Here is a 21,329-nt window from a genome sequence, read left to right as displayed (position 1 = left end):
AAATTAATTAATTTTTTAAAGAAAGCAGATAAGGTTGCTCATGATTCCGTGAGCTCATTTTCAAAAGTACCTGACCTGTACAGAAATGGCATGTCTGAGATAGTGTTCACTTCGTAAGTTGCCTGCCATCCCAGTTCTACAAGGATTAAGCCAAGAGCCACTGCAGTCACCCACTGACAGTGTAGCTGAGGGGAATTCAGGATGGTGAAAAACAGGAATCATTCTGTCCTTTGGATACTGGCCCTGAGATAGTTAAGATACACAACTAAGGAAAAATTTCAGTAACCCCAGATTCTTGTATCTTCCCATACAGAGAAAAGCACTAAAATCATTAACTTGAGATGTCTGTTTTTGTGATTCCCAGTAATCTTTTGACGTTCAACTACATGTTTTTTTCCAGCCCCCCCCCTCCCAATTCATATATATCCTGGCTCCTCCCTCACCTCTTTGGAACAGTACATCAAGCCTATCTGAAAGGCTGTCTCCTGGGTTAGAGTCCTCAGGAAGACACTGAATAAATTCAACTCACAGCTCTTACATTGTGTGTGTGTGTTGTTGTTGTTTTAAGTCAGCAATTTGTTTTCTTTTCAGCACTAACTAAAGTCCACCAGGGCAAGGATGAGATCTGTGCTTATTCTGACTTTGTGATTCACCATATGACTATGTAAGCATGTCTGGTTTTTCCTAGAGTGGCACTTGGCTTTCAGCAAGCTCCTGTCCGACTGGATGGACTAAATAAACTAAATGTTGTCTCACTTGGCCAGAGCCACACCAGGATATCCCCATAAGACACAGATGGCAAGGACAGTACCCAGAGGGCAACGTGGGCCTGCCTGTTGGCTGGGCCCTTCTTTCGAAGCTCTTCTGTGTTCTATTATACTCAGATCTGAAGCAATGGATTTCTGCCTACCCTCCTTTGAGAGCAAGAGGATTTCCTATCCTCTTCAGGATTTGGTATTACTAGATTTTGCTTCTACTCCTGGCAGCAATGGATCTTTGCTTGTAGCCTGAGGGAGAGTGAATTTGCTGCTTTTGCTTTCTAAGAGAGAAGGGAAGCGGGTGGGGTTTTGTGCCCATCCCCCAAAAGTTGGGTGCCTGCCCTACCAAGGGGTTTCTCTCTGATGTCAGAGATCTCTGTCTCCATCTTTCTCATGAAGAAAGATTTCTGATGGAGGTTTACGGAAAAGAGCTTGTGAATGAATGTAAACTCTTCTTGTTTCTGAGGCTTCTAGCTATTCCAAATTGACATGCTAGCCCATGCTTGGCCTCTAAGAATTCATTAAAATTTTAACTGATTTCCTCTTGCCCACTTGTATGGCAGCCACCTCTTTCCCCTGTGCTTTGCCAAAGGTGAAAGAGCTCTTTGTTCCAAGTGTGTTTGGAGAGGCTAGGCTCTCTTTGGAATTCAGTTTACTTGGTTGCTTTGCTCTCAGCTCTCTGATGGGCTCAAGAGAAGTTATGATTTTAAAGGTTATCCAGCCTTTTCTCATTATTATGTTAGGAGCGACGTTCTTTGCAGCTTTCTACATTCTAAGCCCATTCCACGCATCCTTACTGAATGCATACTATGTGCCAGGCTTTGTTCTAGGTGCTGGGGATAGAGAGGTAGATGGAATACATCTGATCTCAAAGAATTTATGTTCAGCTGAGGGGAGCATTGCACACTGCGGCATTAGGGGATAATAAGTTCTATGAAGGACGCTTAAACAGATGATAGGAAAGAGAAAGATGGGTGTACAAATGGCATTTTTTGGGGGGGGTGTCCCCTTATGCCCCATCTAGTGTAGATACTGTCTACACTTCACTGCACTTTTATTCTTCTTCTCAGGGATCTCTATACTGGAGACTGGAGTAGACAATATCCTGAATCTGATATATAACTTGGTAAGAAGAGTTCAACTCCAAATAGTAAATGGGACCATCATTCCCATTCCCATCAGAAAGCACAGGACTCATAAACATGCCAGGTATTCTGTGTAGGGTCAAACCCGTACCTAGGGACACAAAGTACAGGGGTATATATATATATATATATATATATATATATAATTTATTTATTTATTTTTGCAGTATGCAGGCCTCTCACTGCTGTGGCCTCTCCCGTTGCGGAGCACAGGCTCCAAACGCGCAGGCTCAGCGGCCATGGCTCACGGGCCCAGCCGCTCCGCGGCATGTGGGATCTCCCCGGACCGGGGCATGAACCCGTGTCCCCTGCATCGGCAGGTGGACTCTCAACCACTGCACCACCAGGGAAGCCCGGTATGTATATACTTTGACTCAGTACAAGGCAGAACTTTCAGTCACAGCTGAAACTTACTGTAAAAGTAACTTACTGTTCTGGAAGGTAATACATTTCCCTTCCTTGGAATAGTTCCAACCCTGCAAGCTTCCAACTTCCCTGAGGGCATCTAACCAGACCGGTTGAAAGACCACTGCCAAAGCCTTTCCCAGGGCTTCACTGGGAAGCTGCTCTCCTGTACCGCTCAGCACCGATTCCCCATCTCTCACCCCACTGCACAGAGGAGCAAACCCGGCTTTAGAGACGTGATCTGACCAAGGTCACAGAGCTGGGAAGGAGCTGGCTGGAGTGAGCTTGGAGCCAACGTGTTGCATTTGACTCCAAAACCTGTTATCCTTCTCCTGACCCGCGGAACCTCAGGTGACACCTAGTGGCTCCACACCCACTAACGCAAAACAGGCACCTTTCTCCAAGCGTTTAAACCCTCCAGCTAGTAATGTCAGCCGAAGGGTAGGAAAGGGCCAGCTTCTTTTCTTGTCTATATTCATCAGATTTGACTGAACGCCTTTTGCCTCAGGAGAACTGCTGACTCTCTCACTGACATAACCCAAACTGATCCTTTTCGCCATAGGACGCCTCCCACCAGGGCTCAGGCGACTAGCGAAAATCCGGCGCCTGGACTGAGTCCTCGGGTGTGGGGAGCCGGCGGGGAGGCCCTTGCCCCGCAAGTTTCCTCCTTTGCCACTTGGAGTGACAGGTTCTGCCGCTCTCACGGGGAGGAGGTGAGAGGACCTTGGCCGAGGAAGCACTCCGTCAGCCGAAGCGGCGGTGGCTCGACCAGCCGTGCGCGCAGGTACAAACCCGACCCGGACCGAGCTTCGCCACGCGCTGCCGGGAGTGGAGGCCCGGCGGAGACCTGGAGGAAGCGCGCGAGCCTCCTGCGTAGGAACCGGGGCGGGGCCTGAGTGGGCGGAGCCAGTGGCACTGTTAAGCCAGGGCCACGGGGGAGAGTGGCGCGTGCGCTCCGGCAGTGGGCGGGCACATCGAGAGGCCCGGTCTGATCATCACGGGCAGCCCCGCCCTTCGGCCATCGTCTACCTCCCGGAGGCGGCAACCGCTTCTGCTCTGCCCTTCCCGGTTGGCGGGGCCAGCTGTGCCTCGTTTCTTTGGTGACCATGGGGGACCCCAGCAAGCAGGACATCCTGACCATCTTCAGGCGCCTCCGGTCGGTGCCCACCAACAAGGTAACGGCCGCCGGGCGTGTTCAGGCTTGCTTGGCATCCCTGCCGGACCCTGCGGGAGGCCCCTGCGGCGCCAGTGGCCGCGGCCGCGGGAGGAGGAGCCGGCCCGGCCTGTGACACGTCGCACTGTGCGGCCGCAGCGGCTGGGCCTCGCCTGGGTCCGGACTGTGCGCCGCCCCGCAGCTTCAGCAAGGGAGGGGCGGGGTAGGGGGCGCACCCCAGGGTCCGAGGCAGGGCGGGCACCTGGGAGTCCTGGGGGCGGGAGGCGAGAGCATCTGGGGGTCCCGGGGGCGGACACTTGTGGGCTCCTAACACCGGGCCGGGGGACTTACGGGGGTCGGAGGCGGCTTTTGGTGGGGGCGGAGTGGACACGAGTTCCTGAGAGAGCGGGGGGCGAGCTCGGGGGCCCGAGGGAGGGCTAGGGGGCGTACCCGCGGCTCCTGCGACTGGGGGCGGAGACCACAGGCCACCTATGACCCAGCCGGGAAGCATGCGCCGGGCCAGAAACTCCAGCTGGTATCGCTGGGCGCTTGGGGAAGCTCGGCTCGCCCCCTCCCTGCCTCCGAGCTCACCTCTGAAGCTCCTCAGGGAAGCTGTGTCCTCTGGTGGCAGCCTCAGTTTCCCTGTCTGATAAAGCTGCTAAGTGATCACTGCTAAGTGGCTTCGCGCTCTTATCTCTTGCTAAGAAAGCCCACCACAGACCCCTTTCCCTTCCTTCCCTTTTGTCTCTCTCTTTGGAGATGGGGATTTTCCTTTTTTTTATTCATCTCCAGAGACTGTCCCTTCCCCCCACCCATGACTCTTACAACTTTTCGCTACTGGCTGGAAATGTGGTGACACATCGGGCTAAAGTGACCCTCAGCTGAGGATCACAGGTCAGAGTGGAACCTGGACAGTGCAAAGGGCTGTCGTGTCAGCATGGACTCTGTGTGCCATGACATGATGGCATAGAAAGAAAGTCCCAGAGTTTTACAAAACTTAGATGTCTTTGTTTTAGGTCTAGGTGGAGGGGAGCCCATGTTTTTACAGCCTAAGAGAAGTGAGCAAGGAAACAGTTTATAGGAGGTGATATCTGATGAACGTAGGAAAGTCAGGAGGGGAAAGAGTTTCCAGGAATTCTCCAGTGCCGATTTCTTTGGTATTTTCTTGATTTTCAAATTTAGGTTAATCTGTTTATAAAGAGGGGTTGATGTAAACTAGACCAGATTAGGATCTGCAGTTAGCAGTGTAGAAACTATACATTTTTTGGTCTGCTTTATCTCAGAAACCCAACATATATTCTCTTTGACTGAATTCATCAAAAGATGTCCCTTTTAAATAAGAAGTCAGTGTCTTTATACCAAGAACACTTTTGAGGGACATGTGTGGGCTTGCTTGTAAATTGTTATCCAGACCCTGGGACTTCTGTCACCTTGGGCAGGTTACTTGACTACTTTGTACCTTATTTTCCTCATCTGAAAATGAGGCATGAACTAGATCTAATTCAGAGAGTTATTGTGAGGATTAAATGAGGAAATCCAAGAAAAGCACTTAGAGCAGTTCCTGTATATACTGGCCCTCAATACATGTCAGCAATTTGTTGTTGTTATTATTATTTTAATTATGAACAACACACTTGTAGAAAATTTTATATTCTGTAGTAGGATTCATAAAAGCATCGAGCAAAAATATTTTCTGGTAGTGTTCCACAGTCTTGTTCTACATTTCTTTTTTTTTTCTTTCTTTTTTTGCGGTACGCGGGCCTCTCACTGTTGTGGCCTCTCCCGTTGCGGAGCACAGGCTCCGGACGCGCAGGCTCAGTGGCCATGGCTCACGGGCCCAGCCGCTCTGCGGCATGTGGGATCTTCCCGGACCGGGGCACAAACCCGTGTCTCCTGCACCAGCAGGCGGACTCTCAACCACTGCGCCACCAGGGAAGCCCTGTGTTACATTTCTTGATTAAGACTTTTTATTTGATTGTTAATAAGAAACCATTACCTAAGCAAAGATGAAAACTAGTTTTAATGATGTGGAAGAGTTAATAAGCATTTTTAAAATGAGATGGCTAAAAAGAGCTCTAAGACACACAAGACAGGAAAGTACTTAAAGAAAAACACCTCAGTTCGCTTTTAGAATGTGGTGTCCAATTCTCCCTCTCATGTATGATGGATCTCTACTCTGGATCAAAGGTTTTAACTCAGAGGGTCAGTCTTCTAGTTTGTGAAATCCTCCCTTGTCTCTGCTCTTCCCTTAGCGTTATATTGATTGTTTGAGTTGTTCAGCAAGTATTCATTCAGCAAATACCAGTCAAGCACCTGCGGCGTGCCGGGCACAGCAGAGCACTGAGGATGTACTGCTCCTGCCTTCGGGAAGCAGATGGTCTATCTAGTGCCTGGAGGACAGATAAAGGGCTGCCTGGCGGGGTAAGAGGCAGTGTAGTGAAGTGGTGACGAGTGCGCTCCGGGGCAGACTGCCCGGGATCCAGTCTCTGTGATACCACGTCTTAGCTATGGCACTTAACTTCATGTTTCCTTAGTTTTCTCTAACACGGGGATGAAAACTGGCGCTATATACTCTGCAGGGAACTTGAAATGTGCAAAGTGAACATGCAGGGCCCTTGTTTCAAAAGTACTAAGAATTTCAAGATGAGACAGCAGAGCATTAACCACCCATGGGCACTTCTGTGTGCAGTGTCCTTTGTGACTGCATCAATCACACACAGGCCCGGAAGCTGGCCCAGATGGGCATAAGGACAGTACCTTCTTATAGGGTTGTTATCAAGATTCTGTTGGCCAACAGCAGTGCCTGACATGGAGCAAACACTCAATATTAGCTGTGATTTCTATAGTAATTATTCTGACCATGTAGCAAAACAAATTGTTCGTCCAAAACTACTTTTCATCACCATAAGAACTGATACTCTGCTTAGAAGACCATATCTCCACTTTGGTTTAGGATTGCCCATCAAAACAAAATGGAGTCCCTGCTCCAACAGAGAGCCAGACTTGGATTTCGAACTGCCCTCTGACCTCAGATCCCACAGGGCCCAGTCTCGGCTCGTGAGCTCTTCCACCACCTGTATTTGCATTTGGTGCCTGCTTTGTGCCAGGCTCAGTGCTCAGCGCTCAGCTCAGGTGAACAAGGCCCCAGCCCTCACAGAGCTGCATTCTGCAATCCTCATCTGTTTTTTTTTTTCAGGAGAAAGAAGGATTATTTATTTATTTATTTTTGGCTGCCTTGGGTCTTCCTTTGCTGCGTGCAGGTTTTCTCTAGTTGTGGCGAGCGGTGCATGGGCTTCCCATTGCGGTGGCTTCTCCTGTTGCGGAGCACGGGCTCTAGGCACGTGGGCTTCAGTAGTTGTGGCACGTGGGCTCAGTAGTTGCGGCTCGCAGGCTCTAGCACACAGGCTCAGTAGCTGTGGCACACGGGCTTAGTTGCTCCGCGGCAATGTGGGATCTTCCCGGACCAGGGCTCGAACCCGTGTCTCCTGCATTGTGGAATGGATTCTTAACCACTGCACTACCAGGGGAGTCCAGAAGTGGATTTATTTAGAGAGATACGTATTCTGTAGACCGAACGTGGTCTGTCTCAAAAGGCGAGAACGGCCTTGGGAGAAACACACTCCAGACAAGAGTGCGGGCCATCTCGGAAGGCGAGAGGCCTGCAATTCCTCATCTTAGTTGGTGGGTCAGGAGGATTCTGAGGCCACTTGTTAGAAGCCCCGCTGCTGTCTTTTCGTAACCAGCCTTGCGACCACCTTGGGAGTGATTCTCAGACTTGCCTGCTCCGGGCTGTGTGCGCCCAACCTCTGGGTCGTGTCCCTGCACAGGGCCATTTTCTGCACAGGCTTTTGCCCCTTCTGCCCTTTTAGACTCTATTCTTGACATCCCCCATGCCACTTGGGCCCTGTCTAGAAAACTTTTTGCATCCTGTCCTTGCTTACTAAGGTTCAACATTATAACTAGTTGTCTTGCCCGCGGGGACTGCTAGACTGTGGGCTCCACGCGGGCTGACTCTTCCCAGGCCGCTTTTGTGCGTGCGCTCTGTGTGTGCCGGGGGCGTACTGATGGTGACAGCTGTTAGCTAAGTGAGTGAGGGACCACAGTGGCCTCTTGCAGAGGGGCGGCACCTTTGGCAGAGTCGGGCCCACTGTTTGGCATCCCAGGGGTGGGCATTCCTTACTCTTATGGCTGTTACCACAGGGCATCTTCATTTCCGTGTCCTTTACTCCCACTTCAGTGGCCTGTCCGGGGCGGGGGTAGGGGGAGATGGGGAGACTCAGCAAGCATTTGTGGAGTCAGTGCCGCCATCCACTTCTTAATACCTCAGCCTCTGCCACAGTGCCTGGCACGTAGCAGGCAGTCAGTAAACACTGGAGTGAATGCCTGGTGCCTCTCGTGTCAGCTGTCAGCCCTCTACTCCTGCCTGCTTATTGTGAACCTGTCACCATGAGGGGCTTTGGAAAATCCACGCGTGTTTTCACGCTTGTATTGCCCTCAAAAGGCCAGAATCCAGAGCTTGCTTTCCTTTTTTTTTTGGCCACACTGCATGGTATGTGGGATCTTAGTTCCCTGACCAGGGTTTGAACCGCTCCCCGCTGCATTGGAAGCGTGGTGTCTTAACCACTGGACTGCCAGGGAAGTCCCCAGATCTTTCTTGATGGTTTTAGTTGAGACAACCTTCACATAGGTGGCTCTGCCTATAAAGCATACCTAAAAGATGGGGGCTTTTAAAAAACCTCCTATTTGTGGAATTTTTTTTTTGCAATACGCGGGCCTCTCACTGTTGTGGCCTCTCCCACTGCGGAGCACAGGCTCCAGACGCGCAGGCTCAGCGGCCATGGCTCACGGGCCCAGCCGCTCCGCGGCATGTGGGATCCTCCCGGACCGGGGCACGAACCCGCATCCCCTGCATTGGCAGGTGGACTCTCAACCACTGCGCCACCAGGGAAGCATATTCGTGGAATTTTTACCACTCTGTTGTGCTGATGTTAATTAATTACAAATATTAATTCCATGACAAGCACTGTGTATTTTAAAGTACTTTTGTGTCCTGTTATCAGATGAAGAATGTTTGACTTCAGTGTTGAGGGGGCTGGTGCTAATTTTTGAGCTGGTAATAAGTTTTATAAGTTGTTCATTTGATTAACATATATTTCCTGAATGCTTTGTATGGGTAGATCACTATTTTTCAGGCTCTGTGGGAGATGAAAAAACACACAGAAAACATTTATTGAGTGTTAGCCACGTCCGAGCTCTGTGCAGATGCGGGCGGAAGGCAAGGTGAGGGAAAGGCCCCCGACGCTGCAGGAGCTCCGAGCTGTGCAGGAGGGGGCCCACTCCTTGGACGTGAGCTGTGTGTCTGAGTTATAACAGTGACCTGGACAGAGTGGAGGGGGCAGAGGTCATGAAGGACACGGCATTTCACGCAGGAACAGCTCTCTCTATTAGCATCTGTTGCGGAGCTCAGCATCTTAAAACAACAAACACAAGTTGTCTCACACAGGTTCGGAGGGCCAGGAATCTGGGGGTGGCTCAGTTAGCTAAAATATAGTTTTATTTTTTCTGGAAAACAATTCAAAACAAGTCTATTATTTGTGGAATTTTTAACTGTCCTGTTGTCCTGCCTCTAATTACTCATAAGTATTCATTTCCACAACAAGCACTGTGTATTCTAAAGTACGTTTGTGCACCTGTTATCAGGTGAAGAATGTTGACTTTAGTCAGTGCTGAGGAAGGAAGGCTCAGGGCTTCTCGGGAGGCTGGGGCCTCCACTCCAAGCTCACTCACGTGGTGGTCAGCCGGCCTCTGCTCCTCACTGGCTGTTGGACTAAAGGCCTCAGTTCCTCTCCATGTGGCTCTCCCCACTGGGCGACCCAGTGTCCTCAAGACATGGCACCTGGCGTCCCCCAGAGCCAGTGATCTGGGGGGAGAGCGAGAGAGAGAAAGGAAGCCCCAGGGTCTTTTATGACCTCACCCCGGAAGGGACGCAGCAGCACTTCTGCCATATCATTGGTCACACGGGCCTCCTGGGCAAATCGAGGGTGGGGATTACATGGGGGGGTGAGTACCCGGAGGGCAGGATCCAGGGGAGCATCCAGGGGGCTCTCTTCCTCTGGTTGGGGAGAGAAGAAATATGCACAGACGCCTGACATTTGGTAGAGAGCCACTGCCCAGGGGACAGTAAGGCCCTGGGCATTTCCAGCAGGGGACATCCCTGTCTAGTGTTCATTCATGTGAGTGGTAGGAACCCTGTTGATGCTTCATGCATGAGTCATGAGTCATATTTGAGACAATAAACACATCTAAGTTCTCTTCACTACGTACTATTATAATAGATATGCAAAAATATATAACATATAATTAATGCATTATATTAACAGTCTATTGATATATAATTATATAATACAGTAACATTATTATAATAATAAAAGAAATAGAAATTTGAGGTTTTTAAAAAAAATCTAGGTGAGATATTTTTCTAATAACCAGTTTGTTTATCTATTATTCTTTTTTTTTTTTTTTTTTTTTTCCGTACTGTGCAGCTTGTGGGATCTTGGTTCCCCCACCAGGGACCTGGGCTCTGGCATTGAAAATGCTGAGTCCTAACCGCTGGACTGCCAGGGAATTCCCTCTGATAATCAGTTTAAATTGTAAAGATTAAGCAGCTTTGAAGCCAAATCCTGTATTGTCCTATAGGATGGCTCATTTGGCTAATAAGAATCGATGAATAACTGAATTTTGAAATTTTCTTTCAGGTGTGTTTTGACTGCGGTGCCAAGAATCCCAGCTGGGCCAGCATCACTTACGGGGTGTTCCTGTGCATCGACTGCTCGGGGTCACACCGGTCGCTCGGTGTTCATCTGAGTTTTATTCGGTAAAAGGGGAACTTTCCTCACTGCGGGTGGGAGTGATTACCTCGTTACGTGGGTCTCTCTCCCCTTCTCCTTTATGTTTGCTTTGACGTCAAGTAAAATGAGAGGTTGGTTATGAGTCATGGAGATTTAAATCTTGTGTAATTGAGTAAACTCGGAAAATGAATTATTTCCTACTTGGTCGCTGTGCTGTAGAGCTTGGTGTGAGAGGAAGCAGTGTTGAAGCCACAGTCAGAACAGAAGGCTTGAGGCAGCATCTCCTTTTCCTTTCTTGTCTCTGATAATTAGCAGCACGCAGGAGTCTTGCTCTGACGCCTCCTGGGGGAAGGGGTCTCTGTCGCTCCTCCAGGTGGAGAGTCACTGCAGGTGGCGGGAGACCCTCGTCAGATCAGGGCTGCGGCAGCTCAGCTTCCAACGACACTTACAGCAGAGCCCGAGGGAATGATTTTTGCATGAATTTTAGTGGCAGTTTCAAATGTTTGCAATGTGAAAGACGTGGGCTGCCTGGGCCCCTCTGGCTAGTCCCTGTCTCTGCTCTGACTCTTGGTAGTAGCCTCTCTGGGGCCTTTGTGGCCATCAGAGAAAGATGCCCCCTCTGGACACAGTCCCACAGTCCAGTAGGAGGCTGGAAGTGCAGGGGCACCCCTGAGCAGTCGTGGCTCAGATCTCTGTACGGCTGGCCTCCCCAGGTCAGCTCACCTGTTTCCCTGCCAGTTCTTTTTCCAGGGAAGGAGCCAGCTAGGCAGGCAGGCTGTTTGAAATCATGGCAAGCAGTTTTATTTTATATTATGACTTAAGGAGTACTGATACTACAGTGTGATTACCATAAAGAGCATTTGTTCCTGTAGGATAAAATCTATGATAATTTGTAACGAGATATTTTGTATCCTGGCGCAAAAACTATACAGTAATAATAACAACATAACTTTCTTTCTTTTTTTTTAAACATATTTATTTATTTATTTTTGGCTGCGTTGGGTCTTCGTTGCGGTGCGCGGGCTTCTCGTTGCAGTGGCTTGTATTGTTGCGGAGCATGGGCTCTAGGTGCGCAGGCTCAGTAGTTGTGACTCGCGGGCTCTAGAGCGCAGGCTCAGTAGTTTTGGCGCACGGGCTTAGTTGCTCCGCGGCATGTGGGATCTTCCCGGACCGGGGCTCGGACCCATGTCCCCTGCATTGGGAGACAGATTCTTAACCACTGTGCCACCAGGGAAGTCCCCATAACTTTCTTTTTAATGGATTAACTGAAAAAAACTTTATGTACTTTCCTGAGTTCTTTTTTTCAGAAATCAATTTATCAGAGCAAAATGGGCTAAATGTTATAGCCATAGAACTCCATAGGCCATGATTTAGAAAAGGGAATTCTCCTGGGGGTTCTTACTACTTCCAGAATATCTATCAGTTTCCTGTCTTCTTTTCCTTTTTCTTAGATGCTGGACCCAGGATACTTTTAATACACTCTCCCGACCTTGTCTCTTTTTGAAGTGTGGAGGGATTTGGTTGCCAGGGCGGGTTTATTCTTCATGTACTTCTTCCCCCAGGTCAGTTGTCCCCAGTTAGTACGTGGTGACCCACCCTGTCCAGAGGGCGCGATGCCGAGACTGAGGTGACGCAGTGGTAGTGTGTTGCCTTCCTTTCTCTCTCGCTGCGCTCTTTCCCTCTTCCTCTCTGCGAGGTCCCGCCCATCGGAACCTGGCCCTCCCTTTTCCTCACCGCTGCAGCACAACACCAGCTTAAACCATTCCAGGAAATCAGGTGGTTTTCTGACGTGTTCCCCAGCTGAGGGAAGGGCTGCCTGAGAGCCTGATGAGGCTGGACAGCAGGGCCTGTTTGGGATGTTGCAGGTTTAATCACTACCCTTTTAAAAGTTAGATAAATATAACTGTATGAATCATGATGCTTATAAATGATTCAAGAACAACTGTTTTAAAAAAAAAAGCACTGTACATATAACCCAAGGGCAACAGTGTAGGATTTGGGCAAGAGAAAGTCAAGGATGATGAGGGTACTAAGGATTTTCTTTTCATGAGGCGGAGGGCTGCTCTTTAAACATTTTTTATTGACTAAAAAATTTACAGGGCTTCCCTGGTGGCGCAGTGGTTGAGAGTCCGCCTGCCGATGCAGGGGACACGGGTTCGTGCCCCGGTCCAGGAGGATCCCACATGCCGCGGAGCGGCTGGGCCCGTGAACCATGGCCGCTGAGCCTGCGCGTCCGGAGCCTGTGCTCCGCAACGGGAGAGGCCACAACAGTGAGAGGCCCGTGTACCGCAAAAAAAAAAAAAAATTTACAAACATTAGTTCACTGGGAAAAAAAATCCAAACAGTCCCAGAGTATATAAAGTAGGAAGTGAAAGTCCCTGCTCTAGAACCCCCTTCCCTCTCCTTCCTCTCCCCGTGCTAGCTGGCTGTACACACACGTGCGCACACACACAGAGTCCCATTTCCCAGGCATGAACATATTAACAGTTTGGCATGGGTGGAATGTTTATTTAAAAGGAGGTTTTGTGTTTTTTTAGTTTTTTGGGGTTTTTTAAATTAATTTATTTATTTTTGGCTGCGTTGGGTCTTCGTTGCTGCACGTGGTCTTTCTCTAGTTGCGGTGAACGGGGGCCGCTCTTCATTGCGGTGCGCGGGCTTCTCATTGCGGTGGCTTCTCTTGTTGCAGAACATGGGCTCTAGGCGCGTGGGCTTCAGTAGTTGTGGCACACGGGCTCAGTAGTTGTGGCACAGGGGCTTAGTTGCTCCGCGGCATGTGGGATCTTCCCGGACCAGGGCTCGAACCTGTGTCCCCTGCATTGGCAGGCGGACTCTCAACCACTGCTCCACCAGGGAACTCCGGAGGTTTTGTTTTGTTTTGTTTTGTTTTGTTTTTAAGTAGAATTTCAAGTCAACGAGTTTGCAAAGGGAAAAAAATTTTTAGAAAAAAATTTTTAGACCTTTTGCCAAGCAAAAAGGAAAAGGTAGGTTAGGCATCTGCGGAAATGGCAAGCTGCACTGGGAGCTGACTGCAGAGTAGACCTGATTGTCTGGCCTCTTCCCACCCCACAGGCCTCGGAGCTCTTCGCCCAGTGCCTGTGACACTGAGTGTCCCAGTGCTCCTCTCCCTGGCTCTGTTTATTCTCAAGTTCACCATTAAGTATGTCATGAGCTGTGACAAGTGCAGGGGGTCTCACCCTTGCGTCACTGTTGGTGGGCTGGGGGTACAAATACAACATAAATAAGAAGATAAACTATAAAGAACATTGATAGAAACAGAGCATGGTGTCTACTTCTGGTTGGAAAATTAGGCAAAGTGTAAAGGAGGAGGTCACATTTGCAGTGAACTTCAAAGGTCTGGTGAGATCTGATAAAGGAGACAAGGTAGGGAAAAAGGAGGGCCGCACTCAGACTTTACGAGAAGATATAGAGGTGGGAAAAAGTGAACTGTTTAGTAGCTAGTTTTTATATGCATAGGAAAATGAGGAGAAATAAGATTCAAAGGGGAAGATCTATGTGACCTTGGGAGGGCCAGTCTGGGAGCTTAAACTTTATACTCCTGAGGCCCTTGCGGGGTACACGTGGGAAGGGAAGGCTGATGTGAGCCTGGGTGCAGTAGGCACCCCAGAGATTCACAAGGCAGTGCTAGGTGGGTGATAGGTGTGAGGATGCTGCAGCTTGGCTGCTGGGGGTCTGAATCCCGTTGCCATCCCTAGCTGTTGGTAAGGTGAGCATGTTCCTTACCTCTCTGTGTCTCAGTTTCCTTCCCTTAAAAGTAGAGATGAGAAGGCTTATACTCATCTTAGGGCTTTGGGAGGAGTGAGCAAATGAACTCACATGAATCCTGGCATGTGGCCAGACCCCAGCTTGTTATTTTCGTTTTGTATTTTTTTAATAAATTTATTTATTTATTTTAAATAAATACCAATGCACCAATGCTCCCTAGCAACAGTGAGAGGCCTGCGTACCACCAAAAAAAAAACTAAAAATAGAATTAACATATGACCCAACAATCCCACTGCTGAGCATATACCCAGAGAAAACCATAATTCAGAAAGACACATGGGGACTTCCCTGGTGGCACAGTGGTTAAGAATCCGCCTGCCAATGCAGGGGACACAGGTTCGAGCCTTGGTCCAGGAAGATCCCACATGCTTCAGAGCAACTGAGCCCGTGCACCACAACTACTGAGCCTGTGAGCCACAGCTACTGAGCCCGTGTGCCACAACTACTGAAGCCCGTGTGCCTAGAGCCTGTGCTCCGCAACAAGAGAAGCCACTGCAATGAGAAGCCCACGCACCACAACAAAGGGTAGCCCCTGCTCGCTGCAACTAAAGAAAGCCCGAGCACAGCAACAAAGACCCAACACAGCCAAAATAAAAAAAGGCACATGCACCCTAATGTTCATTGCCACACTATTTACAATAGCCAGGACATGGAAGCAACCTAAATGTCCATCAACAGAGGAATGGATAAAGAAGCTGTGGTACATATATACAATGGAATATTACTCAGCCATAAAAAGGAACGAAATTGCGTCATTTGTAGAGACATAAATGGACCTAGAGACTCATACAGAGTGAAATAAGTCAGAAAGAGAAAAACAAATATCGTATATTAGCACATATATGTGGAATCTAGAAAAATGGTATAGATGATCTTTTTTGCAAAGCAGAAATAGAGATACAGACATAGAGAACAAACGTATGGACACCAAGGGGGGAAAGGGGGTGGTGGGATGAATTGGGAGATTGGGATTGACATATATAAACTATTGATAATATGTATAAAATAGATAACTAATGAGAACCTACTGTGTAACTCAGGGAACTCTACTCAATGCTCTCTGGTGACCTAAATGGAAAGGAAATCCAAAAAAAGAGGGGAGGGACTTCCCGGGTGGCTCAGTGGTTTAGAACCTGCCTGCCAATGCAGGGGACACGGGTTCGATCTCTGGTCCGGGAAGATCCCACATTACACGGAGCAAGTAAGCCCGTGTGCCACAACTACTGAGCCCACGTACCACAACTACTGAAGCCTGCGCGCCTAGAGCCCGTGCTCCGCAACAAGAGAAGCCATGGCAATGAGAAGCCCGCGCACTGCAGCAAAGAGTAGCCCTGCTCACCACGACTAGAGAAAGCCCCCATGCAGCAACGAAGACCCAACGCAGTCAAAAATAAATAAATAAATAAAATAAAATTTTTTAAAACGGGGATATATGTATACGAATAGCTGATTCACTTTACTGTACAGTAGGAACTAACACAGCATTGTAAAGAAACTATATTCCAGTAAAAATTAATTTTAAAAATGTTGTAAGGCAGATTAGCAAATTTGAGTATGTATATCCTCAATTTTAGGACTTTTAAAAATGTTGGGGCTTCCCTGGTGGTAGGGGCTTCCCTGGTGGTAGGGCTTCCCTGGTAGCGCAGTGGTTGAGAGTCCGCCTGCCGATGCTGGGGATGTGGGTTCGTTCCCTGGTCCGGGAGGATCCCACATGCCGCGGAGCGGCTAGGCCCGTGAGCCATGGCCGCTGAGCCTGCGCGTCCGAAGCCTGTGCTCCGCAACGGGAGAGGCCACAACGGTGAGAGGCCTGCGTACCGCAAAAAAAAAAAAAAAAATGTTTAAAGTCAGCCCACATTCAGGTACCTATTATGTTCCTGTGCTAGGAGTTGAGAGAAAAATGTGGGACACTCCTGTCCTCTGGAGCTTGCCGCTTATAACAGTGTGACAGCGTCACCACGATGATGATAATGATGGTGTTGATGAGAATTTTAGCCATGTGGTGTTTACCATGAGCCAGGCACCTTTCAGATATTAGCTTATTTAATTTCTATGAAAGCAAAATGGATAATCCTGTAATTATCCCTACTTTACAGATGAGGAAAGTAAGGTGCAGAGAGGCTAAGTAATTTCTCCAAGGCCGTACAACTCGTAATGGCAGAGTTGAGATTTGCACTTTCAGGCTGCCTCCAGAGACTGTGCTGTGAGCTGCCACCCTGTGACCAAGGGGGGTGGGGATGGCACCTAACTGAACTTGAAAATGTGGTGACTAAGCAAGATCTTTCAGGGAAAGGATTTCATAGCAAGATATATAACTTAGTCACCTTGCTTGGTAATCAAATTCTAAAAAGAGATTTTTTTTTTTTTTTTTTTTTTTTTTTTGCGGTACGCGGGCCTCTTGCTGCTGTGGCCTCTCCTGTTGCGGAGCACAGGCTCCAGACGCGCAGGCTCAGCGGCCATGGCCCACAGGCCCAGCTGCTCTGCGGCATGTGGGATCTTCCCGGACCGGGGCACGAACCCGTGTCCCCTGCATCGGCAGGCGGACTCTCAACCACTGCGCCACCAGGGAAGCCCTAAAAAGAGATTTTTTTGTCTTTATAAGAAATCTGTTTCTTATAAAGTATGGTTTAATTTTTACTTTTTATATATTACCATGAAGGCGATTTGTCCTATGTATATGTAATAATAATATGTATTAGTATTATTATTAATCTTATGGTAGCTATTGGCTTCAAAATAACATCCTAGTATTTACGAAAGTTAAATGATACCAATAGGCAGAGAAATAAGAGAAATAGGAACGGCAGCATAAAAGACATTTTTTGGTGAATCTAAAGCTTCTTTCCTTTCTACCTTGCCCATTTTGTAAAGGGTGTTCAACCTATACCCATTTTATTTTATTTTATTTTATTTTGAGATACGCGGGCCACTCACTGTTGTGGCCTCTCCCGTTGCGGAGCACAGGCTCCGGACGCGCGGGCTCAGCGGCCATGGCTCACGGGCCCAGCCGCTCCGCAGCACGTGGGATCTTCCCGGACCGGGGCACGAACCCGTGTCCCCTGCATTAGCAGGCGGACTCTCAACCACTGCGCCACCAGGGAAGCCCAACCTATACCCATTTTAAAATGTCCACATTCCTTTCCAGTTAGTGTGGGACAAGCTAGTGTTGAATATGGGTTAGCCTTGCCTTTTGCTCATGTCTGTGGATTCAATAGAAAGATTTCTAATATTGTCGCGCAGTCATGTCTTGCTTTACGGTGATCACTTGGTGAATTATTTTTGTTAGGGACTACAATTGTTGCCTTTTTCTTGCTCTGATTTGATCTTAGATTATAGATAAGTAGGGCATAAGGCGTCGGTGGGGGATAGGAGGCACTTGCAGTTTTCACTTAAGCAGCATTAAAACCTGAGTTTTCTCCGCTCCCTGGTGGTGGTGATGTTGAGTGATGTTGAGACTCCCTTCTACTTGATGGTAAGACTGTGAGCACCCTCCAGGCTCCTGTTAGGGGCCACACTGGACAAATCGATAGCCAACCTGAAAAAAATCCAAACAGTACATCTATTTTTTGGAGGCTTGGCTTCTAGGAAGGGTGAGAGGGGCCAGGAGTGGCTTGTACCAACGAGTGTGCACCCTGGAGTCCTAGCACCCTGGAAGCATGTGTCACTGTTAACACAAACTTAGAATTCTTCAGGATCCGGAAGATCAAGGAAAGCTTATCCTCAAAAGTTTAGTCGCTTTGATCATGGGGAAGAACAGTATTAACATTTAAGAATATTTTTTCCATTTAGATCTACAGAATTGGATTCTAACTGGTCTTGGTTTCAATTGCGATGCATGCAAGTTGGAGGAAATGCTAATGCAGTAAGTTCATTTCAGACTTGTCGTTTTCTTCTTGTATAAATATGTGTTGCACTAGTGAAGAAGTTTAACGTTTCCATGTAAGAGTTTGGGAGGCCCGGTCGGACCTCGCGAAGACACGGGCTTAGGAGCTGGATGACGCAGCTCGCTTGTTTATCCAGAAATCTATTCAAAACCTAATAAACACGAAGCTCTGGGCTAGGATACAGTGATGAACAAGACAGATGAGACCCCGCCCTTACAGGCAGAGACAGAGAGCAAGTAAAGCAGTAAATAAACAAAGTAAAAAGGTGGTGATAAGTGATTTGAAGAAAATTAAACCAGGAAGTGATGGCACAGAGGAATTGGGAGACTTCTTTGTGATAATACAGTTCTTTAGTATCTGAGGGTGACTTTTGTACTCAGATGGAATGCTTCTAGCTTCTTTTACCTGAATTTAATTTATTAAATCTACAGATTAAAGAACCTGTTTTCCAAATCTTCAATTACAGTTTATAAATATCATGTATCAATTTATAAACTTAGTAATTTCTGTGTTAAAAAATAACTTTTTAAGTGTTCAATTAATTTATAATTTTAAAAGAGCAAATTTCCTTAACCCCATTTACAAACCTAGTTAAGGATCCTCACACATTTTAAACTTCATTTACAAATTCAGTATATCTGATTTCTAAAACGCTAAACTGCCAGCCTTATAAATCTAGCCAGCAAAATCATCCTTTATATAAAATACCATCGTGTTTTTATAATGGTATGCCAAAATGATATAGGTTGAGTAAATAGAATTCCCTTAGACATACCATTAAACATTCAAAGTATTGGAAATCAAATTTGTCTACGTTTCAAATAAAAATTATGTCTAGCATCAATTAAATATTTAAAATTAAAACAGTAAATCTAAAATAGTAGTCTTCAGAATACCCAGACTCCCCTGGACCAGCGTATCTCAGCGTTTTTTCATTATTGTTCCTTAAGCAGGAAAATTGAATTAATAGATGAACTTATTTTAAATCTAAGTTGGATTTAGTTTTCCCTAGTGAGAGAAATTAAATACTAAGGAATATGATTTTGTCAGGTAAGGGTGATCTTTGGAAGGCTACAAACCATTGTAATAACTAAGATTTTTTTTTTCCACTTTCCAGGAAACCATTTTTGCCCCTGTTGAGAATGCGTGCCTTAAGTATTTCAAGCATGTTATTAGAAACCCATACCCATTTTCATTATGTCCACAAACTTGTTCCTCAACTTAATACTGTGGGTTTGATAGTATCTGTCCTTGTTACTAAACCTTCCTAGGCTGCAGAGTCCCCCACCAACTCCAGAGAGCAGCTTCCTCGCCTCAGCCAGTGGAGATGGGGCGGATGGGGTGAGGCAGGTCAGTCAGTGGTCCTTCAGCTCAAGCAGTGGCATTGGAACCATCCTGCTTGGGTTTGAGTGCCAGCTCTGCCCCTCGCTTGTCTGTGTGACGTTGAGCAAGTTGTTGAAACTCTCTGCTTCAGTTTCCCTGAGAGTCTGGCCACGAGGATTTGACGGGATGGTGCCCACAAAGGACCAGACAAGACGTAGTACATGTGGGTGCTCCGTACCGTTACACATCCCATTGAGTTAATAAGAGGATCCCTCATGCAGGCTTTTAGAACACCTGCTTCAATTAAGATATGAATACTGTAATTCATTGTCTGTACATAGATCAGAGGTGGTTGAAAGCAGTGTCCTCTAATTGTCTAAACACCTGTTTCATCACCTTGCCTATGCTGTGGTCTCCGCTGATGAAGAAATAGTGTTGGACAAGGAGAAGGTTAGCATGGCTCCTGACTTGTCAAAAATTCCAATGTAGGGAGCCCCCTGGTGGCCTAGTGGTTAGGATCCCGGGCTTTCACTGCTGTGACCCGGGTTCAGTCCCTGATCGGGGAACTGAGATCCCACACGCTGCACAGCAGAGCCAAAAAAAAAAAAAAAAATCTCATATAGATACAAAGAAAAAAAGAAAGAAAATTCCAGTTTAGTGGAATCTACACTAAAGTGGGTTCCTCAAATTAAAAGTAGTCCCGAGTGGAAAGCGTCCCCCCAAATAGCACTCTGGATGATGGAGGTGGCTTAGTGGAGCAGGAGGTGGCTTAGTGGAGCAAGGAAGGGCCAGTTATTTTGTCTTGTGAGGCACATCTCATGAACACTTTTACCAGAATGTTAATGTTACATCTGTGGAAGGTATTACCCCTTTTACAAGGAAAAATTTTATAAAAATTTTTCATGGTTTAAATTATTTTGGTTTTCACTAGTATTTTCAAAAAAATCCTTCATAGCATGCAGTAACGTTTTTGATCACCATGTTAGATTTAATGCAGCGATGTTGTTAACCCGCGTACTTTCCTTTGCAGTCTTCCTTTTTCCATCAACACGGGTGTGACACCAACGACACCAATGCCAAGTACAACAGTCGCGCTGCCCAGCTTTATAGGGAGAGAATCAAGGTGCTGGCCTCCCAGGCAACCCGGAAGCATGGCACTGACGTAAGCACAGCGGGTTGTGCGGGGGGGGTCTCCTTCAGAGGAACATTTGTTTCAGTAGAAAAAGTAGTTTTTACCCCAAACAGTAAAACTCGCTAGCCGGCTTCTCTTACAAGGAAACAGCGTGTAGTGGATTCTTACTATTCACGGTCCTGCTTGATAAGTTTGCTTTGAACACTGCACGAGAGTCCTGCAGCATCACCTTTGTCAGCTGATCAACACTAACCTTATTTTACCTGTGTTTCTGTTTAAAGACACCTTCTTTAGTGTATATTGTTGACTCACTGACACTGAGCTGGCGGCCAAGGGCATCGTGGCTCGAGCTGAATGACACTCAGCTAACTGCATCCCTGTGCTTAGGAACGCGAGGTGGCACTTCAGCACCGTGCTCGGGACCATTGTAAACAATGGGTCCACCAACAAAAAGCACAAAAATGTGGAAAGCGTGTCAGTAAACAGCCCGTAAAAGGGACCCGTGTTTACAGCAGGAGCCGAAACAAGGAAGCAGAGCGTCGCCTTGTTCCACCTCAGCTGGGAACGTGCACCTGGGGTGACAGACTCTCTGCTGCTCTGCGTGTGTCCGTGCAGGACGGCAGATTTGGGGTCACAGGTCAACTGTAGCATGTAGACAGATTCGCAGACGTGGAATCCACAAATGATGGGGGTTGACTGTACTTTGGAACCTTCCCTTAGACGTGAAGCCCTGGCTCTTTCCTTTCCGGAAATGGCTTGGGGAGCTGGCGACTGTCTTCCACAGGGTCTGGTGGCAGAAGTTACTGGATTGATGTGTTACTAAAATGTGCTCAGGGGCCCTGACTTTATAATAATGGAAAGTACAAATCTTTAGCAGACAGGCCTCCAGAAAGGGAGTGAA

At 47.6% G+C, this 21,329-nt stretch overlaps 1 protein-coding gene across 4 annotated transcripts in view; it reads left to right on the top strand.

Moving 5' to 3' along the window:
* The first annotated feature begins 1,068 nt into the window (after positions 1-1,068).
* The window catches only part of ARFGAP3 (ARF GTPase activating protein 3), a 55,832-nt gene continuing 35,571 nt past the window's right edge, over positions 1,069-21,329 (top strand). For 2 of the 4 annotated variants that reach the window (XM_022596602.3, XM_022596601.3), the window contains exons 1-4: positions 2,536-3,483; positions 10,217-10,335; positions 17,879-17,951; positions 20,327-20,458. In XM_022596602.3, coding sequence (XP_022452310.2) covers positions 3,415-3,483; positions 10,217-10,335; positions 17,879-17,951; positions 20,327-20,458 — 393 coding nt within the window. In that variant the 5' untranslated portion in view covers positions 2,536-3,414. Of the gene's footprint in view, positions 1,968-2,070; positions 2,260-2,371; positions 3,484-10,216; positions 10,336-17,878; positions 17,952-20,326; positions 20,459-21,329 lie in introns of those variants that run through there. The other 2 variants (XM_089921410.1, XM_089921409.1) reach the window with 2 other exon arrangements.

Source organism: Delphinapterus leucas, chromosome 11, assembly GCF_059928025.1.
Source record: "Delphinapterus leucas isolate spDelLeu-1000000601 "Yukka" chromosome 11, BTC_Dleu_Yukka2, whole genome shotgun sequence".
Taxonomy (NCBI): domain Eukaryota; kingdom Metazoa; phylum Chordata; class Mammalia; order Artiodactyla; family Monodontidae; genus Delphinapterus; species Delphinapterus leucas.
The sequence above is the reverse complement of the archived record's forward strand: the minus strand, read 5'-3'. Positions and strand labels throughout refer to the sequence as shown.